The sequence below is a fragment of the Hippoglossus stenolepis genome, chromosome 3 (genome assembly GCF_022539355.2).
Source record: "Hippoglossus stenolepis isolate QCI-W04-F060 chromosome 3, HSTE1.2, whole genome shotgun sequence".
NCBI classification, from domain to species: domain Eukaryota; kingdom Metazoa; phylum Chordata; class Actinopteri; order Pleuronectiformes; family Pleuronectidae; genus Hippoglossus; species Hippoglossus stenolepis.
Window position 1 is genome coordinate 31,056,602 of NC_061485.1, and position 27,176 is coordinate 31,083,777.

Below are 27,176 nucleotides of genomic sequence, written 5' to 3' on the forward strand. Positions count from 1 at the left end.
ATTTTATTCTCATTATATATGCTTTATACAACATTAAACATTATCAGGACACACTCGGTAAATTTTCACTGCTATGCAGATGACACCCAGTTATACTTGTCAATAAAACCAGAACAATGTAATCAATTAACTAAACTCCAAGCATGTCTCAAGGACATAAAAACCTGGATGACCCGCAATTTTCTCTTATTGAACTCAGATAAAACAGAGGTTCTAATACTTGGCCCTAAACACCTAGAGATACATTATCTAATGATATAGCTGCGCTAGACGACATTGCCCTTGCTTCCAATGAAACAGTCAGGAACTTGGGAGGGATCTTCGATCCTGATTTGTCCTTTAATTCTCACTTAAAACTAATTTCTAGGACCGCCTTCTTCCACTTGCGTAATATCTCAAAAATCAGACATGTCCTTTCTCAAAAAGATGCAGAAAAACTAGTCAATGCCTTTGTTACATCCAGACTTGATTATTGTAATTCCATATTATCAGGCTCCAGCAGTAAGTCGTTAAAGACTCTGCAGCTTGTCCAAAATGCTGCAGCACGTGTCCTGACAAGTACCAGGAAAAGAGACCACATTTCTCCAGTATTAGCTTCGCTACACTGGCTTCTAGTTAAATCTAGAATAGAATTTAAAATTATCCTCCTCACCTTCAAGGCCCTTAATAATTTGGCACCATTATACCTCAAAGAGCTGATAGTACCATATCAACCCACTAGAGCACTGCGCTCCCAGAATTCAGGCTTATTTATCGCCCATAAAGTATCTAAAAGCAGAGTAGGAGCCAGAGCTTTCAGCTATCAAGCTCCTCTCCTGTGGAATCATCTCCCAGTTTCAGTTCGGGAGGCAGACACCCTCTGTACGTTTAAGAGTAGACTTAAAACCTTCCTTTACAATAAAGCTTATAGTTAGAGCCGGTCCAGGCTTGTCTTAGACCTGCTCTTAGTTATGCTGCTATAGGTTTAGAATGTCGGGGGACACATGACACACGGAGCTTCTCTTTCCAGTTTCTCCTTCTTCTTCTCAATCACATCAAAGAAATTAATATCTCATCAATACATATTACTGACTTGACCTCTTCCCGGGAGTCCCTTTGCCTTATCGTCCGCAGATCCAGGGCCGTGGCTGCGGCCACATCGTGGATTATGATCTGTGGATCGCATATCAGAGATCGTAATGATGGATCCAGTATGGCGGATTCTGTATCGTGCTGGCTGATCGTGACAATAATGGCAGATTCTGTATCGTGTTGGCATCTGATAATGGTGGTGGACCACGATCAAGGTGGCAGCTGATGGTGGATCCTGATGGCGGCAGTGGACAATGACTGTGGACTATAATGGCATCCGAACTTGATGGTGGATCATGATCTTGCTGGCTGCTGACCATAGACTATGATTGCAGCAGGACTGCTTGATATATAGTATTTCTCCTCGGATCCTTGACCGTTACTGACATTAATCTATCAATTCATTGACCTCCAGTTATTCTTTAAAATGTTTTTTCTTATCAATGCTGCTAAAACCCTTATCTTGGTGATATTCTCCTTTACACTTGACATCTACTGCACTTCTATCCGTCCTGGGAGAGGGATCCCTCACATGTGGCTCTGTCTGAGGTTTCTACGTTATTTTTACCCTGTTAAAAGGTTTTTTTTTTGTAGTTTTTCCTTACTCTTGTTGAGGGTTAAGGGCAGAGGATGTCACATCTTGTTAAAGCCCTATGAGACAAATTGTGATTTGTGAATATGGGCTGTACAAATAAAATTTGATTGATTGATTGATTGAGTGCCCCAAATTGTATCTCACAACAAACCAGGTGAGAAAAGAGCTCAGGAAGATAAAGGCAAGAAAGGCGGCGGGCCCTGACGACATTGGCTCCAGGCTCCTTAAATCCTGCGCTGACCAGCTGTGTGGGATTATGGAGATTGTCTTCAACATTAGCCTGATGCTGGGTAGAGTACCACAGCTATGGAAGACCTCCTGCGTTGTACCGGTGCCAAAGACTTCGCACCCAAAAGACCTCAGCAGCTACAGGATGGTGGCACTAACATCCCACCTGATGAAGACCCTGGAGCGGCTCGTCCTACAACACTGCCGCCCCCTGGTTTGACCATCGATGGACCCACTGCAGTTCGGCTATCAGCCGAATCGGGGTGGATGACGCCTTCATCTATCTACACAGAGCTCTTTTTCATCTGGAGAAGCCTGGGAGCACTGTGAGGATCATGTTCTTTGATTTCTCCAGTGCTTTCAACACCATTCAACCGGCACTTCTGATGGACAAACTGTAGATCTGCACCTCACATCCTGGATATTGGACTACCTGACCAACAGACCCCAGTATGTGAGGATCCAGGACTGTGTGTTGGACACAGCTGTCTGCAGTACGGGGGCCCCTCAGGGACTGGTCCTGGCTCTGTTCTTCTTCACCCTCTACAGTGCAGACTTCACCTCCAGTCACCCTCGTGTCACCTGCAGAAGTTCTCTGATGACTCTGCTATCGTCGGCCTCAGCACTGACGAGGACGACAGGGAATACAGAGGACTGATGCAGGACTTTGTGGACTGGTGCCAGCGGAACTGCCTCCAGATCAATGCAGGGAAAACCAAAGAACTGGTGGTGGATTTCTGCAGGCGCAGACACCCCCCAGATACCGCTGAACATCCAGGGAAGGGACATAGAGTCAGTGACCTCATATAAGTACTTGGGTGTTCACCTGAACAATAAACTGGACTGGACCGATCATGCCAGTGCACTATTCAAGAAGGGCCAGAGCAGATTGACAGTCAGGAGACTGAGGTCGGCTGTGGCTGAGGGGTAGAGCGGTCGTCCTCCAACCTGAATGTCGGCAGTTCCATCCCCAGTCTTCCCCATCTGCATGCCGAAGTGTCCTTGGGCAAGATGCTGAACCCCGAATTGCCCCTCATTGAACAACAAAGTGCTGCTAATAGATACACTGTATGAATGTGTGTGTGATTGGGTGAATGTAAAACTGTACTGTAAAGAGCTTTGAGTGGTCATCAAGACTAGAAAAGCGCTATATAAATACAAAACCATTTACCAAAATCATGAGGTCCTTTGGAGTGCAGGGGGAGCTCCTAAATACTTTTTATAACTCTGTGGCGGCATCTGCCATCTTCTTTGGAATAGTTTGCTGGGGCAGCAGCATTTCAACTGCTGACAGGAAGAGACTGGACAAACTGATTAGGAGGACCAGCTCGGTCCTGGGATACCCGCTTGACCCAGTGGCGGTGGTGGGACAGAGGAGGATGATGGCGAAGCTGTCTTCTCTCATGGACAACCAGTCCCACCTCTTGCACGACACCATCACAGCACTGTGCAGCTCCTTCAGCACAAGACTGATTCACCTTAAGTGTCTGAAGGAGAGGTATCGCAGGTCGTTCCTTCCTGCAGCAGTAAGACTGTACAACCAGCTCTGCTCCAAGTAAAACTCCATGCACCACCACTATGGACTGTCACTTTAACACTTCTCAACTGTGCAATATTCACTGTACTATATTAATTTGGAAAAAAATTCTGTGCAATATAAACTGTTATGTGCAATCCATTCACTGTACATATTATGACACATAATATATCTCTTTACACTGTATATACCAGTTTAATTACATTTATATTTTTTTCTATATATTTGTTGTATATTTCTATTTCTTTATATTCCCTCACCCAAGTAGTGCATGCTACTGGTGTGATTTCTTTCTACTGTTGTATGTGACATTGCAAATTTCCCCATTGTGGGACTAATAAAGGACTTCTTAATCTTAATTTAAAGATTTGACCACACAAACACCCCTCTCTCCGCCTGGGAATTAAGACTATTTATTTGTTTGTGTAACTTGATGATGAAAATTATCTCCAGCCCTGCCTTCTGCTCCTAAGTCATTTAAGTTCCAACACAGAGACAATCACCTTAGGACCGCACGTGCCCAATAACTTATTGTTCTTTCTACTTTTGTATATTGTTTTCTACTTATATATATTGTTTTCTACTTATATATATATATTGTTGTTTTTATGTCCGATGCACCAACCACACTAAGTCAATTTCCTGTATGTGAAAATATACTTGGCCAATGAAAGAATTCTGATTCTGATTACTCACATTTCTCTTTGAGGATGTTGTATGTTGTAGGTTAATTAAACCTTTTAAATCACTTTTTCAGGCAAACTGTTACAGCTCTGCAGTCATCTCCTTAATGAACTTTATTTAAATAACTGAACTGACACTATTATTGACCCCTTGTGCTCAACTTTCAACCTCTTCAAAATTTTGAACTATAAATAAAAAGTATATAACATGACCTGCAAAGATAGCTTTGGTAACAGATCTTTGAGCTTAATAAAGAGTGGGTTATTGTCCTTATGTTTTTAAACATCTAAACATTCTCTAATACTGTGCAGTACATTTCACACAATGGAGGTAAAATGCTCGAGGTAAAGTTAAATTTCGAAATGAAAAGTTCCACTTCCACTTATTTACAAATATAAAAAACAACTTCAGATAATCAAAATGAAATTATCTGCTGACAAGAAAATAAAACACCTAGAAAAAAATGGTAATTACTTCTTCCAGTAGATGTTCTTAACTTTGTACTGTCCAAAGGCTATGTGAGTGAGCAGAATCCATGCTTTCATCAATCGGTTGTCCTTACTAAACAACTCTTTTAAAAGTGTGCTGAGACCACTGCTGCGTAACCCTTGTAGAGCTTCATTACACTAATGGAAAAGTCATTCGCTTTGTCCAGTTCCAAACTCTCAGCAAGTGCCTCTCTTGTACTCTCTTGCATTGACATAACTAGATTGAGACATAACTCAATAATTCTTGATATGATTTCTGAGGGTAGATATTGAGCTCCAGGCTCATTGCCAGCATCTAATACCATGTCAGCCAAAGGGTTGTCCAGAAGCCTAGGTCAAGGCTGAGACAGAGGGCAAGGTTCAGGGTCATCGATCTCCTTGCTACAGGGACATTGAATTCCCCCTTGTAACCTTGAGTATCACATCATAGGTCTCATTTGACATTGGTCTATGTCCATGTCCTGTACCTCCCTCACTGATACAGGAGAGGACAAAGATTGTTTGCAGTATTCAAATTTTTCCAGATCCTTAAAATACATGCAATGGTGTTAAAATTGAAGCCTAATCTATTTTTTTTTATCCCTACTGTAGGGCTGTAGTGTCAACCCATTGTCTTGATAAACTACAGGCGGTGCATGCCCTCTTTTCTAGTAATAGTAGTATGGTTTACAAGAGACATTCAAGTTTTTATTGAATTGATTTGTATTCAGTTTTACCCCCAAACTTGAAAGTGCCACCAAACGTTCTACAACCCTTTAGCTACATTATTCCCTTCTTTGAACTCTAAAGTAAGGATATTACAGACCTAACATATAATATAAGCCTATGTACAACAGAGGGTTTCAGTTAAAGGGCAATATATAGATATCTTATACAAACATATTACCAATGTCTTTCTATTTAGCAATTCTCTATATTGTTATTGATGTGTAGAAATTACAAATAAAAAATTAACAATAGTTCCAACACTTGGCTCTCATACAATGGTTGATTGGGATTTTCATCAATTGGTCTGTAAGAACTATGACTTCAAGCTCTGAAGGACCAGGTAAGCATTTTACATGATGTCACTAGTATTATCAAACTGTTACAAATAGCTTATAATGCTAATAATTAGCCTACAGTTAGCTTACTAATCAGTTATATTTAGTGACGTTTTGAAATATTTGTATATCCTCGAACTAAATATATAAGATATGTAAATGTATGTGCAGAAATTTCCACTAAATCACCGTATTTACTTAGTAAAGTAAATTAGATCATTGATTGCCTTTCAACATGTGTACTAAGGAAGTCTGCAGACAACTGAAGAAAGTGTAATGTCAGTCACATGACTGGATAACCTGTCAATTAATAGTGGTCAATTATGAATATGGCGAAAACGGATGATTACATTTAATGCATTCTTGTAAAGCGACCTGCTACAAGAGAGAGAGATGGTGGGGTTTGACCTTTTTTTTACATTAAAGATAATATTTGCATGGAAAGGGATTGTGGTCTTTTTATTTGAGAACACATCATCTTTAAAGAGGCATATATTTCATATAATACAACATATGAGGAATTGTCGGTGTTTGAAAACATGTGTGCTGCCACTTCATTTGGAACTGGAGTGGACAGATAATTCTAACTGTTTAATTTTTGAACATCCTCATACATACTATATATGCCACTATATATCATATATATTGTATATTACCCTATATCTGTACAGGAGAATAGTGCCTGTCTAAATTCAATAGATACTCCCTTCTCTCGCTCAGCAGTACCCAAGGTCAGGTTATAGATAAAGGGCCAACCAACAATGCATTTTAGTGTCTATGCTTAGTGACTTTCATATCTAATTCAGATGAGCCAGACAGAGAGGCACCAACATCACCTCTCACCAACTTCAACTCTTTCGCATACTTTATCAATGGCAAGAAGTAAGGACACAATGTGATTTAGTTATGCATGCTTTAGGCATAACTAAATTCAATAGGATGCGAACACCTACATGTAACATAGCGAGTGACAGCAATCTAGCCATTCATGGATGTGCTGTTGGAATGGGTGACAGTAAGGGTAAGTGTCATGGAAGTGTGACACCTCAAGCCAATAAGTCAAACTTAAATAAAGTGCGATTAGCATATTTTACATCATCTGCTCCAATTATTACATTTGTAAAGGATTTTTTTAAAACCGGTTGTTAGATACAATTTGGGGCACTCAATCAATCAATCAATCAAATTTTATTTGTACAGCCCATATTCACAAATCACAATTTGTCTCATAGGGCTTTAACAAGATGTGACATCCTCTGCCCTTAACCCTCAACAAGAGTAAGGAAAAACAACAACAAAAAAACCTTTTAACAGGGTAAAAAGAACATAAAGTTATTACGTTATTGGTTCAGAAATGTTATTGGCAAGTTACTACATCATCGGCTTTTATTACATTAAAATTTGAAAAATTATTACGTTATTGGCAGTTATGACATTATTGTTGGTTATTACATTATTGCTGCTACAAGGGGTTGTCCATGATGACTCTGATCTTTTCCCTCATCCTCCTCTTTCTCACCAACTCCGGACTGTCGAGTTCCAGTCCACGAAGCTGGATTTCTTCTCTAGCTTGTTTAGCCCGCTGGCCTCAACAGCCTTGATCTACAGGCTTAGGTACACTGTTCACTGATTAATCTTACAACAGATCACTTCAAGTTCAAGCACACTCAAGATGTTTAAGCTCTACTATCAGATTTAAATGTTGTTCAGGTTGGGGAATGTGAGTTTTGCAAGCTTCAGCTGTGGTTCTTTGTTGGATAATTGGGGCTCATGCAAGAAACATTCGGATTTGGGGATTTAGGAGGACTTGCCACATTCAACTTTTTTTGTTGTTTTTTTAGTTTTCTTTTAGGTACACAATTAATGAGTGTTCCAAATCTGTTGATTGCACAAGACGTCATTTTAGCCACTGTCATATAAAGCCCTATAGTCTTTGTCTTTGTGACAGAGCAAACCCCAGGTGACACAGCAACAGCTAAAAGTTTTAGACTTTCGTCTCAGGATCTCTGAAGGCAGGACTTCAGTCTCCTAACTCGAAAAGTTCTTCTCTTTACTCTTGATGGCTTTTTCATTAATGAACCCCACTGACATGGGGCAGTGAGAATTGCCTGATATGGTATTGCGGCATTAATTGTGCTAGTTTGCTATCATAATGCACATTCATTCTAATATGCATTTGTTGAATATGACTTGTCATGTTTGTATAAACTCACAGTACAAATATTTGTGTGAGAAATCTAGGATAATAATACAAAAATGTTCTTGCATAGTGCCCATTGTCATGTTGTAGAGACAAGCATCTTTTCAGTTTCACTTTCTTGATTGACTACAGGATATGGTCTTATCTATTTGTTAGATTTATTTAATAAAACAGCACTTCATTAGCATTTGAAGAAGGTGTTTGATGTCTGTTTGCTGCAAGGAAACTGAACAAGACTAAGCAACACCAGCTGTATGAAGTAACATCTAGTCAGTATTTTACTTACTGCAGATAAGAGTGCATGAGTTTAGTTTCTTCCAACTGGATCAGGCTCACTGCTTTTCCAGCTGGTCCACTGGGGTCATGTTGACTGAAAAGTGACAGACAGAGATCAAAACAACAAAATAAATACATGCTGTTATAGAGGACATCACAGAATATCAATCAAATACATTTATTCATCTTAAGGATTATTAAAGATTAAAAGAGTTTAATCCAATTTGAATCTTTATGGCTTCATTTATCATATCTGTCAGTAATGATAGGAAAGATGGATATGTTTTTTGCCTAGTCACACGAAATTATATCAGTCACTAGTATTGAACTTTCAAAGGAGAAATGTTGGTCTGTCTGTCTTTTTACATTTTGATTTTCTCAACAACCACAAGACATTTTTGCATGTGCGTTGATGGGGAACCAAAGGAAGTAAAGTTTAATGCAAAAACACCCTGTCAGGTTCAATTATCACACAGTTAGTACTTTGGATAATAACAACCTCTCCTCAAAGTATACTGATGGTATATTCTTAATGCAATCATTCTGTTAGCAGCCAAAAATAATAAAACTTACTATTTTCCTGTCTTTTTTTTAACTTACCAGTGCAGCCCTATATCCTAGCAAACCAACAACAGGACACAGAACAAGTGCACTATTAAAAATCGTGGTAATCTAATACTTTCGTCATAAAGGATTTGACTGAAGAGCAGTGCCACAGAATATTAATCAAATTCCCTACTTGTTCACAACCATGCCTGCAGAGATCAGAGGAGCCTCCCAAATAGCATACAGATGTGGGCTGTATTAGAAAAACTTTGTGTGCATCTAACCTTTGTGGGCTCATACGCTTATACTGTTTATCTGTGTATGAAAAGCATCAGGCAGTGTATGCAGCCCTGTGCAAATGTCTAATTAACTACAGACACAGGGAGAGTCTCCATCGGAAGAAAAATTTAGTTAGTTGCTCGGCATGTTAAGGATGTTACAGCTGATTTTTTATCTCTGACCATCTCCAGTGAATTCTTTTGACCAACTATTGAGAATCCAGTAATAGCAAAGTATACGTGTTGGAAAAGAAGTCTACACTTAGTATCTGGCCCAATACTATACTTTTCATCTCCAACATTTAATGGCGAGCCAGTGGCAGGAGGGACAGAGCACCTGAAGAACCTCAACCTGGGTGGACCAGCCTGCATCTCAGAACATCAGTGGCCACAAAACTCAGAGGTGAGCAGAGCCTATTTTCTTTTTCTGCAATACTCTGATTGTGTCTGCGAGTGAGGGTAAAAGTTTAATGCAGAACATCTGATGCATGATCAGCGTGCTAGATATGATGAGCACCATGGTGCGGAGAGATTCGATGAGTTTGTGCTGAATGTATGCAATGCATGTTGGACGATTGCATGCTTCATGTTTGCTGGGGGATTTGCTTGTTAACAATACAAGCCTCTGAACAGAGGAAAGTATTGAATGGGAGTAATTAAATGAAGGATAAGAGTAGCTGAAAACAGTGTGGACGCTCATTCATAATATAAAAGCACGAGTTGTGCAAAGTAGTTTTTGTGAATTGTGTTTTATTTATAAAGGAGAAGAAAAGGAAAAAAGTACAGCACCTACGGATACAGCTTTTCATCACTGTAGTGCTTTAGCTGAGTGCTGTTAAAAAGGTACTTGTACTAATTAAAACCAAAGTCTCAGAAGAGGAGCTGGAGATCCCCTGATCATTGGCCAGCAGTGCAAGGCAGAGATACATTGGAGCAAGAGTGACTAAAAGAGGAGGAATTCCGGCACCAATGGAGTTGGTAATCAAACATTACCCAGGTCACATAATCTGATTCTATCAGACCATAATTTAATAACCTTCAATTTCTCATTATCAGAATACATGCCACTAATAAAAAACTCCTTTTCTAGATGTCTACCTGATAGTGCTGTAGCTAAATTTAAGGAAATAATTCCAATAAGAAGGCCCTCCACAAAGCAAGAGCTGCCTACTACTCCACATTAATAGAAGAAAATAAAAACAACCCCAAGTTTCTCTTCAGCACTGTAGCCAGGCTGACAGAGAGTCACAGCTCCATCCAACCCAGCATTCTTTAATCCCTGAATAGCAATATCTTTATGACCTTCCTTATTGATAAAAGTATTAGAAACTATTAGAAATAAAATAAACCATATCCTGCCCTCAGTTGGCAATAATACCTCATCAAGAACAGAAATCTCAGGAACAGCTGAGAATCTTACTCTCTGATCAACCTTGATCAGCTGACCAAACTAATCTCATCTTCTAAACCCACAACTTGTATCTTAGAGCCCATTCCTACAAAATTAAATTAAATCCTATTTTTCAGATCGCTTCTAATTTGTGCAAATTAATGACGAGTCATCTATGTGCACCAAAGTTAACCACAGTGTTCCACAGGGTTCTGTGCTTGGCCCAATTTTATGCTCATTATACATGCTTCCACTAGGAAAAATTATCAGGACACACTCGGACATTTCCACTGCTATGCGGATGACACCCCGTTGTACTTGTTAATAAACAGTGTAATTTTCTCTTATTAAACTAAGATAAAACAGATGTTCTAATACTTGGCCCTAAACACCTTAGAGATACATTATCTAATGATATAGCTGCGCTAAACGACATTGCCCTTGCTTCCAATGAAACAGTCAGGAACTTGGGAGAGATCTTCAATCCCGATTTGTCCTTTAAACACTTAAAACAAATTGTCCTATCTCAAAAAATGCCAGGAAAATTAGTCCAGCCTTTGTTACATCCTGACTTGCTTATTGTAATTCCTTATTATCAGGCTCCAGCATTAAGTCGTTAAAGACGCTGCAGCACGTGTCCTGACAAGAACCGGGAAAAGAGACCACATTTCTCCTGTATTAGCTTCACTACACTGGCTTCCGGTTAAATCTAGAATAGAATTTTAAATTCTCCTCCTCACCTACCAGGCCCTTAATAATACGGCACCCTCATACCTCAAAGAGCTGATAGTACCATATCACCCCACTAGAGCACTGCGCTCCCAGAATTCAGGCTTATTTATCGCCCATAAAGTCTCTAAAAGCAGAGTAGGAGCCAGAGCTTTCAGCTATCAAGCTCCTCTCCTGTGGAATCATCTCCCAGTTTCAGTTCGGGAGGCAGACACCCTCTGTACGTTTAAGAGTAGACTTAAAACCTTCCTTTACAATAAAGCTTATAGTTAGAGCCGGTCCAGGCTTGTCTTAGACCTGCTCTTAGTTATGCTGCTATAGGTCTAGAATGTCGGGGAACACATGAAACATGGACCTCTCATCCCAGCTTCTCCTTCCTCTTCTCCCTCCTTATCACATCAAAGAAATTAATGTCTCATCAATACATGTTACTGACTTGACTTCTTCCCCGGAGTCCCTTTGCCTTATCGTCCGCAGATCCAGGGCCACGGCTGCGGCCACATCGTGGATTATGATGGTGGACCGCGAATCAGAGATCGTGATCGTAATGGCGGATCCTGTATCATGCTGGCTGATCGTGATCATATTGACGGACCCTGTATCGTGTGTGCATCTGATAGTGGTGGTGGACCACAATGGCGGCAGTGGATCATGATTGTGGACTATGGTGGCATCCGATCATGATAGTGGATCATGATCGTGGTGGCTGCTGACCATGGACTATGATTACAACAAGACTGCTTGATATACAATATGTCTACTCATGATACTCTACCATTACTGACAATAATTCATCACTTCATTTACCTTACATTATGCTTCAAACTGTCTATTCTAACAAATGCTGTAAATACTTTTTTAAATTATTTTTCTGATGTTCTCCATAACACGTGGCATCTATTGCACTTCTGTCCATCCTGGGAGAGGGTTCCCTCACATGTGGCTCTCTCTGAGTTTTCTACGTGGTTTTTCCCCTGTAAACATTTTTTTTTTGTAGTTTTCCCTTACTCTTGTTGAGGGTTAAGGGCAGAGGGTGTCACACCTTGTTAAAGCCCTATGAGACAAATTGTGATTTGTGAATATGGGTTATTCACATAAAATTTGATTGATTGATTGATTGATCACAGAAAACAAATCCAGCTCTGCATGAAGAAACGGTGTGAGTGAGCATCAGGAAAATTACAATGGCAAAAAAACGGCACCTTTGAAGAAGCCTGCTATGATGAAGTGGAAGCTAACATATAACATAACAAGGCAAGGAAAGAGACGGGTTGGGGTGGTTCAGACAAGAGAGCAGAAAACAACACAGATGCAGGCACTAATGAAAGATAATGAAGTACATGAAGGGGATACGGAAAAAGACAAAATAGAAGAGCAGGGACGACAGCATGCTGCCCCCTTGTGGCCTTACAGGGCACCACCATATGCCCCCAGAGGAGAACCTCCGAAAATAGGACAGTTCCCACTGATGCAACCAAAACCCAGCAAGAAGAAACACAGAGCAGAAGGAGAGCGACAAGGGAAGTTCACCATGATATGGAACGAGGAAGCAAGTGATGAGGAAAAGAATAAAAGACACCAGTCTAAAGACAAAAAAGATGAGGAAAAGAGCAGTGTATCAACATCAACCCAAGAGGAGTATGGTGATGGATCGAGTTAACGGTCAGAACGGTCAGAAGGAGAGTACCTGACAGACCCCTACTAAAAAGGAAATCTAGCAGGCAAAGACCAGAACAACACTCAGGCAGAGGCTCATCCACCGAAAGGAGAACATATCAAGAACTGGAAAAAGATTACAATTCATCAAGCGACGGAGACCGAAGAGCTTACAAGCAAAGGGAAGAAAAGGAGAAAACAGCCACTGCTGAGCCACGATCAACACCTGGGCGAGAGCCTACAGACAAGGATGACCTCAGGAGCCGCTCAGTGAGGAACAACAAGAAACCCAAGATGCCACAAGACCAACCAAGACACACTGAAGGAAGGTTGATGAGAAGCCCTTCAGAGGATAATATTCACAGAGACACAGAAGAAACTGATGGAAGATGCAGAAGCCTGGGAAGGCTCGAAAGCATGAGATAGTGAGGAAAAAGAGCCAGAAAGCCAGTGGACCACAATGATGCAAGAAAAAGACATCACAACTAACACATCAACACCCTGCCAACGGAATATGCTTGTACAAATGAACGACGTCATAACAACAGAAGATTCTCCTAGCATGTACGTAGCAGCACAAATGAACAAGGTTACAGAAAAGATGAGAAATGAAATCAATCGCCAAGCCCGTCAATGGAATCACTTGATGGAAACAACCATGCAGTTGAGAAGTGAAAGACATGTTGGAAAATTCTCCCTGAGAACTGTGTACAGGAACAGGAGGTGACGGACCAGGATGGACAAGATCACGCCACCTACCAAGGGGATTTTAACCACTTTAAACTGGAACTATCCCTTCCTGGATATGAACAGGCTGATGTACCTTGGTATACAGTAACTTGATTTGTGTTCAGCATTTTATAGTGTGCCACTACATCCAGATTCACAACATCTATTTACTTTCACTTATCAGGGACAGTAATACACATTCACATGCTTGGCTCCAGGCTATGTAGAAAGCCCTTCAATATTCAACAAGGTGTTAGCTCAAGACATACAACACCTAGATGTCCCAAGTAATTCAGTATGTGGATTATTTGGTAATCTGCAGTCCCTCAAAATAACCATGTGAGAAAGATTCTCTGGTCGCTTTGACAGCACTTGCAAAAAGGGGTCATAAAGTCAGAAAAGATAAACTACAATTCTGTCAAACAGAAGTCAAGTATCTCGGAAGGCGATAATGTGCAGGTAAAAGGTTAATCGTCACCTCACAAATAGAGGCTATGACTAAAGCTCCAAAATCACAAACAGTTGGACAGATGCTCTCGTTTCTGGGAATGGTGGGATATAGTCATCCATGGATCTGTGACTATGCAGTTAAATATGCACCATTGCAGGCCCTTATATGGACAGCAGGACAAATTAATAACTCTCCTCAATTACAGTGGACAGAGAAAGTAGAAGGAGCTTTCCAAGTACCAAACACTTGCAATCTGCCCCAGCACTTGGAAACTCAGAATACTCCGATCCATTTCACTTATATCTCACAGAAAGGTTGGGATACACGAGCGCAGTATTAATGCAAGAAACACCATCAGGTAAAAAACCACTAGCGTATTATAGCACAAAATTAGACAATATTGAATCAGGACTGCCACCTTGCTATCAGGGTTTAGCAGCAGCAGTTTTTGCTTTTCAGAAGGCGTCCTCAGTGACTATGGGACACCCAGTGGTCCTGTACACAACCCACCAATTACATGCCTTACTCACAAGTCCTCTGTTTGTTTTAAGGCAAGCTAGAAAAACAGACTATGAAGTAATATTATCAGCGCCATAACTCACGATATAATGTTGTAACACGGTGAATCCGGCAAACTCGTATGATACTACCTGTGGATGATGCCTCACATGACTGTATCCAAGTAATAGATGCTTTTATTATGTATAATCAGCCAATCACCGCAGATCTCACATTAGTAGTGGATGGTTCCTGTTTTAGAGGCGCTACAGGAAATCAAGTAAGTTATGCTCTCATTCAGTTTAATAGTGAAAACACCTTTACAGTTCAGGTGGCTCAGATAGCTCAGCCATGTTCTGCCCAGCTTGCAGAAATTCATGCATTAACAGCAGCGTGTAAATTAGGGCAAGGGCAACGCATGTATATGGTAACATATGGAAGAAGAGAGGCTTCCTTAGAGCTGATAACACCCCGGTAACACATGGCAAAGCCATATCTAAATTATTAGAGTCAATGCACCTACCGACAGCTCTTGCAATTATTAAATGCCCGGCTCATCAAAATACTGATTCCCTCATAGCCAACTCCGCGCCAATGCCAAGGTATGTTGCGAGTACAGGGAATCAAGTGTGATGGTGTTTGCTGAGACCTGGCTCCATCAGGATATTCCAGACTCTCTCATTGAGCTTGAGGGTTTCTCTCTCATAAGGGTGGACAGAACCAAGGGGGTGGAATCTGTCTGTTTGTGAATGACAGCTGGTGTAGGCATTACACCGTGAGGGAGACTGTATGCACAGCTGACGTAGAACTACTGTGCCTGTCACTGAGACCCTTCTATCTTCCAAGAGAATTTGGAAATACCATTATTTGTGCGGTCTATGTTCCCCCCAGCAGAAACGCGGCAAGAGCCACGACCCGAATTGTGTTCACCAGCAATTGCAACGTACACCCGGAGCCTCTATTTTTATTTTATGGGATTTTAACCACTTTAAACTGGAACTATCCCTTCCTGGATATGAACAATATATAACATGTGATACACGGGGGAACAAAGTTTAAGATAAATGTAATGGGAACATAAAAAATGTATACACTGCAAAACCTGAGCCCCCTTTGTCTAATTCTGACCATGGTACTGTCCAGCTAGTTCCAATTTACAAGACTGTTCTTAAAAGGAGTAAGCCACAAACCATGGGCTAGAGATAGCATAGAGATGCTCAAAGGGTCCTTCCTCTGCACAAATTGGGACATATTTCATAACCTGGAAATTGATGAAGCCACCGAAACAATAACGGATTACATACTATTTTGTGTTGACAGTGTGGTTACCAAAAAGGACATAATAGTCTACGCCAACAACAAGCCCTACATAACTAAAAGTGTAAAGGACTGTATCAACAGGAAAAGAATAACTTTAGATAGAGCCGGTGTGAAAGCAGTGCAAAAGGAACTCAACCAGATGCTGAGAGATGCCAGGAGGCACCATAAGGACATTATAGAACAGAATTGTATGTTAATGGAATTTAAAAAACTGTGGGAATCTGTGGCAATATTTGTGGCAATAACTAACATGAACACAACTAAGAAGTGGCTCGTTATTGATAATGATCTGGGATAAGGAAACAAACTGAATGATTTTTTCCCTTAGGTTTGAAAAACATGATTTCTCAGAGGAATGTAAGAATGCACTGAATACCATCTCTGCTGATCCACATTGAAGGATTGGAGTTGACCCACACAGGATTCAGTGAATTTTCAAACATGCAGGTAGTAAAAAATCCACTGGCCCAGATGGCATCTCTGCACAGCTCTTAAATGCATGTGCAGAAGAGCTCACCCCAGCTTGGTGCTGTTCCTGCATTCTGGAAAAGATCCATCATAGTTCCAATAGCTAAGAAAATGTCTCCTGAAAACAATGATTTTAGACCTGTGGCCCTGACTTCAATTGTTATGAAATGTTTTGAAAAATACATGGTGTCTGTGCTCAAGGCAGAGGTCAATTCGGAACTTGACCCATTGCAATTTGCTTACAGGCAGGGGAGGGGCACTGATGACGCTATTAACAGCATCCCCCACCTCACTGTCAAGCATTTAGAAGACCTCAAAGCCTATTTTAGCTCAACTTTTAATACACTCCTGCCTCATCTGCTCGTTTCAAAACTGAAGCAGATGAGTGTTAAGCCTTTTTTAATCAAGTGGTATTTTTTCTTTTTAATCAATTGAAGTCAGCATGTCAGAGTCAACAACACCCTTTCAGAATCAGCACAGGTGCCCTACAGGGTTGTGTCAGCTCTCCAGTACTTTACACAAACAATTGCTCAAACAGCCACCCTGGGAACTTTGTTTTAAAATGTTCTGATGACACCGCTATCTTCAGCCTACTTCACATGGATACAAGCCCATCAGCCTATTTTTTAGAAATAGAAAACTTTGTGAAGTGGTGTGACATCAACCATCTAATTTTAAATACTTTTAAACTAATGATATGGTTCTGGACCCTAGATCAGTGGGGGATCACAGTCCTGTGCTAATACATGGCACAAACATCAATCAGGTCTGCTCTTACAAGTACCTTGGTGTTCACTTGGACGACACCTTCAGCTGCAAGGTCCATATCGAACGTTTGTGTTCTCGTTTACAGCACAGACTATACTTCTTACGCAGACTCAGAGTGTATGGTGTGGACCAGAGGATTATGTTTTTATTCTATCAGGCTGTACTAGAGAGCTTAGTGACATTTGGAATGTCAGCATGGTATGGCAACCTAACTGTACAACTAAAAACTAAGCTTACTCGCCTGGTACACACCGCCATGAAGGTGATAACTACCAGTCCCTTCAATCAATATATGAGCAGTCTGTTCTTAGGTAGGCTCAGAGGATACTGACCGACCCATTACATATCCTTCATAAAGAATATCAGCTCTTGCCTTCTAGCAGACGATACAGAGTCCCCCACTGTAAACTCAAACGTTTTAAAAACAATTTTTTTCCTACCTCCATCAAACTTTTAAATAACGCTGCTTGATGATGCTGGAATTGTGCAATAGTTTTATGGGGTTTTATTATGGGATGGGGCAATATGTGCTATGTGTAATGTGTTTTTCTATGGAGTGTGTGCAATATGTTATTTATTTTAAAAAATATATTTGCATTTTAATGTTGTGATTGACACAGTTGGTGCCGCTATGTAACTTGTTTTGTAAAAAGGAAGCATATGTCCAAAGCATTTGTGTCCGAAACAAATTTCCCTACGGGGACAATAAAGTATATCATATCATATCTTATAGTCGATAGATTCAGTAGATGGATTGAAGCAATGCCAAAAACAGGACCAGACTACAAATCAGTAGCTAAGTTTCTATGTAGGGAAGTAATTCCACGATTCGGCCTACCTGACACTACCAACTCAGACAATGGAACATATTTTGTAGCTCAAGCAATCAAAACATTGAAAATGCTAGGGATTAATAAAAAATGTAGGTGTGTGTGACACCCTCAATCACAGGGAGCAGTAGAACGAGCTAACGGCACCCTGGAAGAAAAATTTGCCAAAATAATAGCAAACAGCAATAGCTCTGCCTCTTGCACTAGCATTCAACTCGAATATCTAAGGTAATATTTCAACAGGTGAGGAGCCACAGAGGAGAGAGAGCTGCCATCCCAGAACGGTTACAGAGGGTACATCCTGGACAGTGGGTATTCGTCAAAGAGTTCAAAGGAAATGGGACCAACCCAGACGAGATGTTCCATACAAAGTCGTCTTAGCAACACCTAAGGCCTGAAAGTCGAAGATAAGAATGTGTAGTGGAAAAATAGTTAAGTCTGGTTGAAACCTATGTTGTAGTTGAAAAGTAAGTTTTATGACCTATATCTACATACATATACAACCTGTCCAAATACTTTATGACCTGAACTGTTTTATGGTCTGAACTGTGTATGACCTGAAAACTGTCAGACCCTTTTTATCACTTATTTACTCTCCAAAGAACTGAATGTATGTCTGCTTATCTCCAAAGGAAACATATGTAAATCAGTTGTCTGTGTTTAGATTCCTCTCTCAACCTGCGCCTACAGAACACGTCTGAACTGGTTCTGAGAGACAGCCTTAGTCCTCCTATATAAGATCCTTGCATTTGACTGTCATGCATCTTCACTCTGAGATCCTTGTGACTCTCTGTGTTGATCCTTTCTGCAGAAAGCCCCTATTAAAATACACAAAGACAAATTTGGTGTTCCAGCCTCTTGTATTTCCAGATTTCCATCACAAATGTCTGGTTCCACCCACTGCTGCAGAGCAGATGACCCAGAAAGAACATGCGGAGCACGCAGACAAGAGCCACTCCCTGAGCAAGAAGGGGACGGTATCACCTCTCCACGAGATGTTAGACGATCGCAAAGCATACAGGGAGAAAGACGATCTCAAAGACTGACTGCCAGAAGGGACAGTAGGGACATATCGACTAGCGGATCACTCGCAACAAGACAAAGCGACACAGACACTGGTCATAGCAGTAAAGCAGGGTAAATTGTCACCCAACGAATTGACAGAAATTATCTATGTCAGATCAAACAGACATGACCAAACATTGACCCTAGGCCCAGGAGGAGTTGAAATGGACAGTCTTCCAGTGAGTAAACGATGCAATGCTGAAGGGGTAGTAGAAAAAAAGGTTAATTGTTCTGAAAATCAATGTACAGCAATTAATATCGGACGATCAATAGATGAGAAAGAGGCCGCACTATTAGTGAAACCCCATCAAAAGCGATGTGTTAAAAGAGATATTCGGGAGGGAAGTTATGAATTAGTTGAATTGAGAACGACAAATTGGGAACGGAATGTGTTTTATCAATGGATGAAATATTCGGACAAACAATAAGCAAACAATCATGTGTAACGTGTTATTTTTCAAGACGTGCTGCCACACGAATACCCAAGATATCTCTTGTGAACTAGAGTCCTGGATACCACCAATAGTCGACGTCGCAAAAGGGATACAATTTCCTTTTTGTATAGCCCGTGGACAGGAAGTGTTTGGAACTATGCGTCTAAATGAATCAGATCCCCTTGTAAAGTGTAAGAGGAAATCATTAATGGTAACAAATTCATACTTAAGGCCCATACGAAATACAACAGAGAAAGCAGCATTCCAATGCGAACGGATGGCACTGAATGGGCGCTATCTCAGAGCCCATCCTGGAGACACGCTGTTATACAACTTTCCTATGCCTTCCCTCATAAAAGGTACACAACCATTAGCAGATGTGTTCTGGTAATGTGATGACGATAAACAGATAAAAGTGGTACTACCAGCATATTGGAGAGGGATATGTGCACCTGTTATGTTGACTGGACAGGTGACAGTGTTTGGCCCCCCATCTCCACAAGTGAAGGAACCAGACGGGATACTAAGGAAGGCCCTTATGGCAAATGGACTAAAGATGACCAAGTTTATGTAGCCTGGACTCAAGAACCACATGGCGTACCATCACAATGTGTGATAGGGAAAGATTGGATCATTTCGGGACAGGCTGCTGGTGTTTTATTAATTATAAATGCATAATACATCGCACGCAATAGTAGATGGGTAAACTACTTGTGGTGCAACCAAAGGAAATGGAGATCAACTTGACTGTGTCAGCTGCAGAGTCAATACAGGAACAGTTACATGCCACTTCATTAATGGTCTTTCAAAATCGGTTTGTTATAGATACAATATTAGCAGAAGATCAAGGACCTATGTGTTTACATAGGAGACGTTGTCACTGCATGAAAAGTGGGATTTTCGTCAGCAAAAGGAAGTGTACATTTCTGTGGAAGTTCAGGTTAACGAGTGTTCACAGGAATCTGCAGGAACTACCAGGAATTGACGTGGGGTTCCAGTTTCTGGCAGTTTTACAATCCTGAGAAGCTTCGCAAGTGACCCCCTTCTCCTAGGTCTATGGGGGGGCTTTCACATGTAAATGACAAAACTGTGATCTTTACAAATGCAAATCGGGATAGTTTCACTCAGTGGTGCAGAGGTTACACCTTTTTCTACAAGGTAGTAACTCCCTTTTAAGAAAATCTCTCGTATAAATACATCAGGCTTAGTATAATTATAGAATCATAAATAGATTTGCCTTATATAATTAGTATGCTCTAATGAGTGTAATCAGGGATACAATTTTCAGGGTACATCTGATGATACATTGTTAACATTACATGTCTGTCAAGCTCATCCAAGAAAATCTGTTGGAATTGAGAAAGTGGCACCACTGTACAGTTTTCTAAGAAGTCTTTATGCTGACACCAAAATCAAGCATATCAGCTGTGTCATCGTGTGACAAAGTCCCAAACTACTGGGAAAAAAACATATTCACATGTCCATGGCATACTAAGCTGTTGACTCTGCTAAAATGCCTCATAATTTGGACTTCAATTGTCCTATTGTTGTTATTAAACTTTTCCAGTATTCCATTAAAATCCGGCAGCGATTTTGCGCAAGCACTTATTTTCTGCGGAGAGTAAGAACATTTCTGCGCACATGTTAGTAAATGAGGCCCATTGACTCCAATTCATTGGTTGCTGCCTACTTTTTCCCACTGGCTTGCTACTCTAAATCCTGGTGAAATACTTTCCAATCCAAGGAAGCTGAAGTGCAGCAATGAATCATGCTCACTGTGTACATTAACTCTGTTGTTATGTGAAAGTTCTTGAGGTCTTTTATTCTCATTTGAAAATCAATGTTATCATCTTCTTCCTTAGTACAGCACTGCAACAACAAAACAATTGCAGATCAAGTGATACAGAGAAGTATAACGGAGAACAAAAGGTGAGACAAAGAAGACTACAGGTAAGAAAAACATCTTTAAATAAAATCTTTAAATGAGGGGATCACATTTATGTGTCATCTTAACCCCATGGAGATTAAAAGTTATTGAAAGTATGAGTTGTTTACGGCCACACTGTGTGTGTTATGACTCGCCATGAAAACAGGAAGTTGTTGTATCTCGGACATACATGGTCCAATCTACTCCAAACTTCACATGTATGAGTCCCGGCCTGACGACATCTTCACAGAAATCTTACAATCACAGCGTCCCCTAGTGGCAACAGGAAATGTCCATTGACCACAACCATCACATTCATGATGAATATTTCAATATATTGTAACGGACTGATAGTTTATGTTCTAGGTGGCTGTTATTTGTGTTGGTAGTTTATGACTGATGTTACGCGAGTTAGAATGTTTATGTTGAAGTACTGAATTTTCCCAATGTCAGTGAACGTGTCAGGGTTGGGCACGTGACACTGTTGGGCAGTTCCAGACCAATGGCTGTGGGTTGGGTGACATGGCGGGTTTCTCATTGGCTGGGGGACAGGGGTTGTCAGCAGGTTAGGTTGAAAACAAGGAAGTGAAGTTGTTGTGAGACGAGTGCGCTGGTGTGTGTGAGACAGCGCGAGAGAGAAGCAAGAGTTTTTTAGACGTTCTTTTGGTGTTGGTTACGGCTCACAGTAACCTGTGTAAGTTCCTAAATAAAGCTGGAAATAAGCAGAGCTGAAGTCTCATGTCGTCTCTAAGGCGGGACACTACAATATGTTGAAATATTACTGTTGAATTTGCAAGAAATGCTGAGGTATTATCTTTCACTTTATGTACAGTATGTAAACAGTAATCATTGAAACTGCTAGGAACACTCAATAATAAAAAAAATGTATGGAAGCAAACATGTTCTTTGACCTTGCATTCTGACAACAATGAAGTTCTATAAATGCATACATATAGGAAATGTTATTATGTAATTAATCAACTCAAATTCCATTCCTGTCACCATTTTAGATCAAGTTTGGATTAGAACTGATTCATTGTCAGTCATGATTGAAACCCTGACTTGTATTCAAACATTAGAGTAAATGTTAAATTCGAGACCCCAGAGTTGTGAAGAATTTGATGCTGAAATGATCACAGCTGTTGGCTTAAAGGTCTGGCAGAATATTCATACCATGACTGCTAAAGTACAATATATTACTTTATGAAACAAAAATAAAATGCAGAATTTGAATGATCATAGATATATATTTATATATATGTAATGCAAATTAAGTTTTCTCGGAGGGAAGGCACTTATCAGATGATAGCAGCAAACTCCACTTGCTGAGGCAAGAGGTTAGATGTGATTGAAAGTTCTGAATAGAATAGTAACACTGAGGTCATAATTGATCGCAATTTATTTCCAATAGCTGCCGGTGATTTAGCCCCACAGTATATGTAATGATTGTAGTTCAGATTGACTTAACCTTGGCTAAAATAATACCTAGAAACAAATACTAGATCAACATAATATCGATGGAAAGTAAAGCCGTAGTAGTCCCCTTGGTTGGCTGATTACTGATGTCAAAGTCAACAAGAAGAAAACCCCACAGAGGAACCACCTATACAAACTCAAACTAATATCCAACAATTCCTAACAAGCATTGCACCACTGAAGAACACACTAACCAAACATGCATAAATTAATGAATCAAATTTTAGTTGTATAGCTCATATTCACAAATCACAATTTGTCTCATAGGGCTTCAACAAAGTGTGACATTGTCTTCCCTTTACCCTCAATAAGAGTAAGGAATAACTACCAAAATTAACATTAACAGAGGAAAAAACATTGAAACCTCAGAGAGAGACACATACATCACAACATAGTTCACACACACACACACACACCCACACACATTCTTCATATTATACATCAGTCTACATAAAGCACACATAAACATATACAGCAGGGCTTATGGCTTCCCTGTGTTTTCGTATTGGCGCTGCATTGCAGTCTGTTTCTGACCTCCAAGCTCCTGGCTGTCCACTCCTCGATCAGCCTCCCCTCCTCCCCACCTCTTCTTCCTCGCCTTGTCCCTTGTGACACTTAATCATTTCTCTCGACACCTACCTGACTCTCCTGTCCACACGGAACTTCAACATCCTTCCCTGGATCAGTCATGTACTGACATTGCAGGAGATGGGATGAATGGACGGATAGATGGAAAGATAGAGAGATGAACAGAGAAAGTGGAGAGAAGCTGGACTGATGGAGGGAGGAAGATGGATACACACCACTCTCCTTGTCTCTCTCCAGACTGCATGCTTGTCCCACCCTCTGCTTGTTTCCCAACCTGTCTCACCCTTGCTCTCTTTTGCTTTATCCCTCTCTCTCTCTCTCTCTCTCTCTCTCTCTCTCTCGCTCTCTCTCTCTCTCTCTCTCTCTCTCTCTCTCTCTCTTTCTCAAACACATACACATAAGCACACTTGATACCTGCTGTATGAGAACTGCAACACTCAGTGTATGCGGTCTTCTCCTTGTGGCTGGCTAAACATTTTTATGAACACCTCTCTCTCTCATCTGTGTATCAATATCGGTTCAGATATCAGTGTGTGTCATCTCTTGAGATATGTTTCCACCACATGAACTTTCCACAGGGACCAGGAACCTTTGCTGGATCTCCATGTGTTTCCAACATAGACTGTATATAAAAAGTGCACATAGTTTCCGGCTCCAAAAGATGAAGCCTATGTGGAAGTGCTTAAAAGTGTCATACCGCGGAGATCCGGGAGGGGCTGGCTCGAGTTGGCTCCAAGTAATCTGGTTCCATTGACTGAAATTCAAAAAACGCCAACTTCTCCCATGAAATTCTAAGTAAAAAAAATTCCCAAGGATGATTACAGTCTCATTCACTAGATAGACTCCTTCTTATCAGCGATCTGGTGGTCAGATGGAAACAAATATCTTAATTAGATATTAGAGCTTAAAAAAAGGTAGGTTTGGGGGCGTATCTGTTTGACACAGACTCTCTGATGATTGACAGGCAGGAGTTCAGTCAGACAACTCACGTTCAAACATTTATTGCAGCATTACAACAGGTTTAGTGTTTGGCGTCTAGGCTCCAACTTGGTGGGTGTGTAATATAGATGGTTGTAGAGAGTGAGGTATGTCACATGATGTAGGTCACAGCTCGAGTTGCCTGCCAGAACTAGCTCGCCGGCGTCGCCACATTTGAGACAGGTCAGACTAGACAGAGATTTACCGGAGGAAAACTGCAGTTTTATTTGCATGGTGTTCACTCAGTAGTCTAACATTTACTCTTATTTTGTCGTTAGTGGTGGAGCAGGGTTTTACACAGACACTTTTATATTTTGATTGTTTTAATAAGTACCCGAGCTGCAACAGCTGCAATGACCCTTGAACTCCTTCTAGAGATTTCATCACATCAGCTTCAAATTTGGTGAGTGTCTTCTTAACTCCATGGAGATTAAAAGTTATTAAAAGTTTGAGTTATTTTCACACAGTGTGACCGTGGCATGGCGGCAAATTTTTAGGACTTGCCATGAAAACAGGAAGTTGTTGTATCTCGGACATACATGGTCAAATGTACTCCAAACTTCACATGTATGACAAGAGTCCCGGCCGGACGACATCTACACAGAAATCATGACTTACAATCACAGCCCCCCCTACTGGCAAGAGGAAATGTAGGATCGCTCCCTGGCCTGAGTTCTGGGATGGGGGTATGTGGAAAGTGAACCAGGGAGAGTTGATTGGCACAGCTGAGATTTGTTGGCCAATTAACTCAACCTTGATTCAAAAGGCAGCAACAGAGCTGCCACAGGGAAGGAGAAACAGATGGCAAAGAGACTAATCACGACAACCAGCGAAAATGGCTGGGCAACGTATGTTTAATTATATTAATTTATGTTTCGCCTGTTCCTCAAATAAAAATTCTGAAAAACTTGTACCCTTAGCTTTTTCATTTGATCCACTTCAAACTTGGTCAGGGAAGCCCTGAGACACTGGTGATATCATGCTGTGACACTTAAGCCTATTGAATGGTGATGGCGTGACCTTTGATGGAACGCAAACAACTGTGCACTGCGTTGTTCAGTGCCCCAAACTTGACATGTACAATGAGGGTTACTATGTGAACACACCCAGGACAATATTTGGCAGCTAAGGTAGAATGGCTCTGGAACTGCTGGAAACTGGAAGTAGTCCCTCTGGTTCAAACTTTATTGGATCAACCTGAATTTTTCACAGCCGTCTCCAGACCTCATAGCTGTATCATGAAAATTTAAATTTAACCAACATTAACATGACAACGTTTGTTTTGTGTCTGCCACATGTGACATGTGTAAATGATGTGAGCTGCATTCATATGAGTTATTAAAAGTCCATGAGGATGTTGTGATATTTCAGTTTAACATAATGTTTAGGTAACTTCTTAAATGTGGTTAAACTGTAGCATTGACTTTGAGTTTTTTTGTGATTACCTGCTGTATGTCTAAAGTTAATCAGGTAAAAAGTTGTGTGTAAGTCTATGTAGTTATGTAGTGAAGCTGTCAGGTTATACTTAATGTGTAGGAAAAAAACAGACAGTAAAGTCACTTACTTACTTTAATCAGATTTTATGTGCTAATGTCTGATTGTTTCCAACTGATTCCTTCATTATATTTCAATTTCTCTATGCTCACGTGCTTTTGTGTGTTTTTTTATCAGCCATCAATCTTCCAGGGACTGAAGGGCTGAAGCTTTAGTTGATGATGATGACGTGAAACAACTGGACCTCAGTGTCAAAAGAAGGAAGACCTCATGTATGGACCAGCATATTTTGTGCCATTCTTCAGGATGTGGAGGAGAGAGACTGGATAACAACATCCTTAATTATTTAATGACATGTAATGATGATGCCAATAAACCACCTCCAGTTCAGTATCTTCTGATGAGATGATGGTACAACAGAACTTTGTATATGATTCTCTATATTCTCAGGTTCAGTTTCTTGCCTTTTACTTCCTTTAATTTATTCTGCTTTTGTAGGGGGTAATAACATTTTTAAAACATAATTTTAAAATCTATTCTAGAATCTATCTAGAATTAGGTGATGGATCAACTTAAGCAGTCATAACCTTTGCAGGTAAGTGTTTACCAATGTGACATGATGGAATTGTCTAACCGGAGGTTCACCTGGATGAAATGTGATTTATATTACAAAGTGTAACTCTGATATTTTTTGTTTTGAAGCCAAATGTTTATGTGTTTAACACAGAATACTTGTTTTTGCACATTTTCCTTTTTCCTTATAATAAATCAAACAGGACACTTTGGTGAATTGTGTTCTTTGTCATAAAATGTGGTCATAAGACACATAAGGAAAGTATTAACTCATATCTTAATTGTCAATGATTGATCTGATTAAAACCAAAATGTAAAAGGTCTGTGATTAATTCCAAATTCCAACACGTTCATCAATGTGTTCTTGTATGATTACAATACTATACATGTTGCTGCTGTTACTTTATACCAGATGTGCTCCAGAAGCACACAGTAAAGTAGTTTTTCATATAAACCTTACAACACTTGGTGCAGTCGTCTGTACACTGTAAGAGTAAAGTCCAAATCTGCTCTTACATTTAAAAATGTTTAACAGTGTGTAGTTTAACTGTAATGATGGTGATGGAAAAAAAGATGCAAACAATTCTCACATATGTTCTGCCGTCTTTTCGTCTCTTTAGATATGTAATGTAGTCCAGTCTTTCTCCAGAGTTTGCCTGACTTATATGAAAAACACAGCAAAAAAATGTTTGGTCAAATGTGTTTACAACAACAACATAGAAACCAGGTATTCAGGAGTGGGGATTGGGGTTTTGGTTGCATCATGCAGGAGGCAGGACTTAACATATAAATTTCGCTGTGGATATCACATTATTTTGTTGCGGCATATGAGCCGGTCGTAACAAATTGGGGGCTC

General features: G+C 40.4%; 1 protein-coding gene across 9 annotated transcripts in view; it reads right to left on the reverse strand.

Moving 5' to 3' along the window:
• The window catches only part of plekha6 (pleckstrin homology domain containing, family A member 6), a 168,807-nt gene that overhangs the window by 117,092 nt on the left and 24,539 nt on the right, over window positions 1-27,176 (reverse strand). For all 9 annotated transcript variants that reach the window (XR_007032573.1, XM_047339267.1, XM_047339265.1 and 6 more), the window contains one exon: window positions 8,133-8,216. Coding sequence is in view for 8 of the 9 variants with exons in the window: in XM_047339267.1 (XP_047195223.1) it covers window positions 8,133-8,149 (17 nt within the window). In the remaining variant the exon portion in view is untranslated. The remainder of the gene's footprint in view (window positions 1-8,132; window positions 8,217-27,176) is intronic.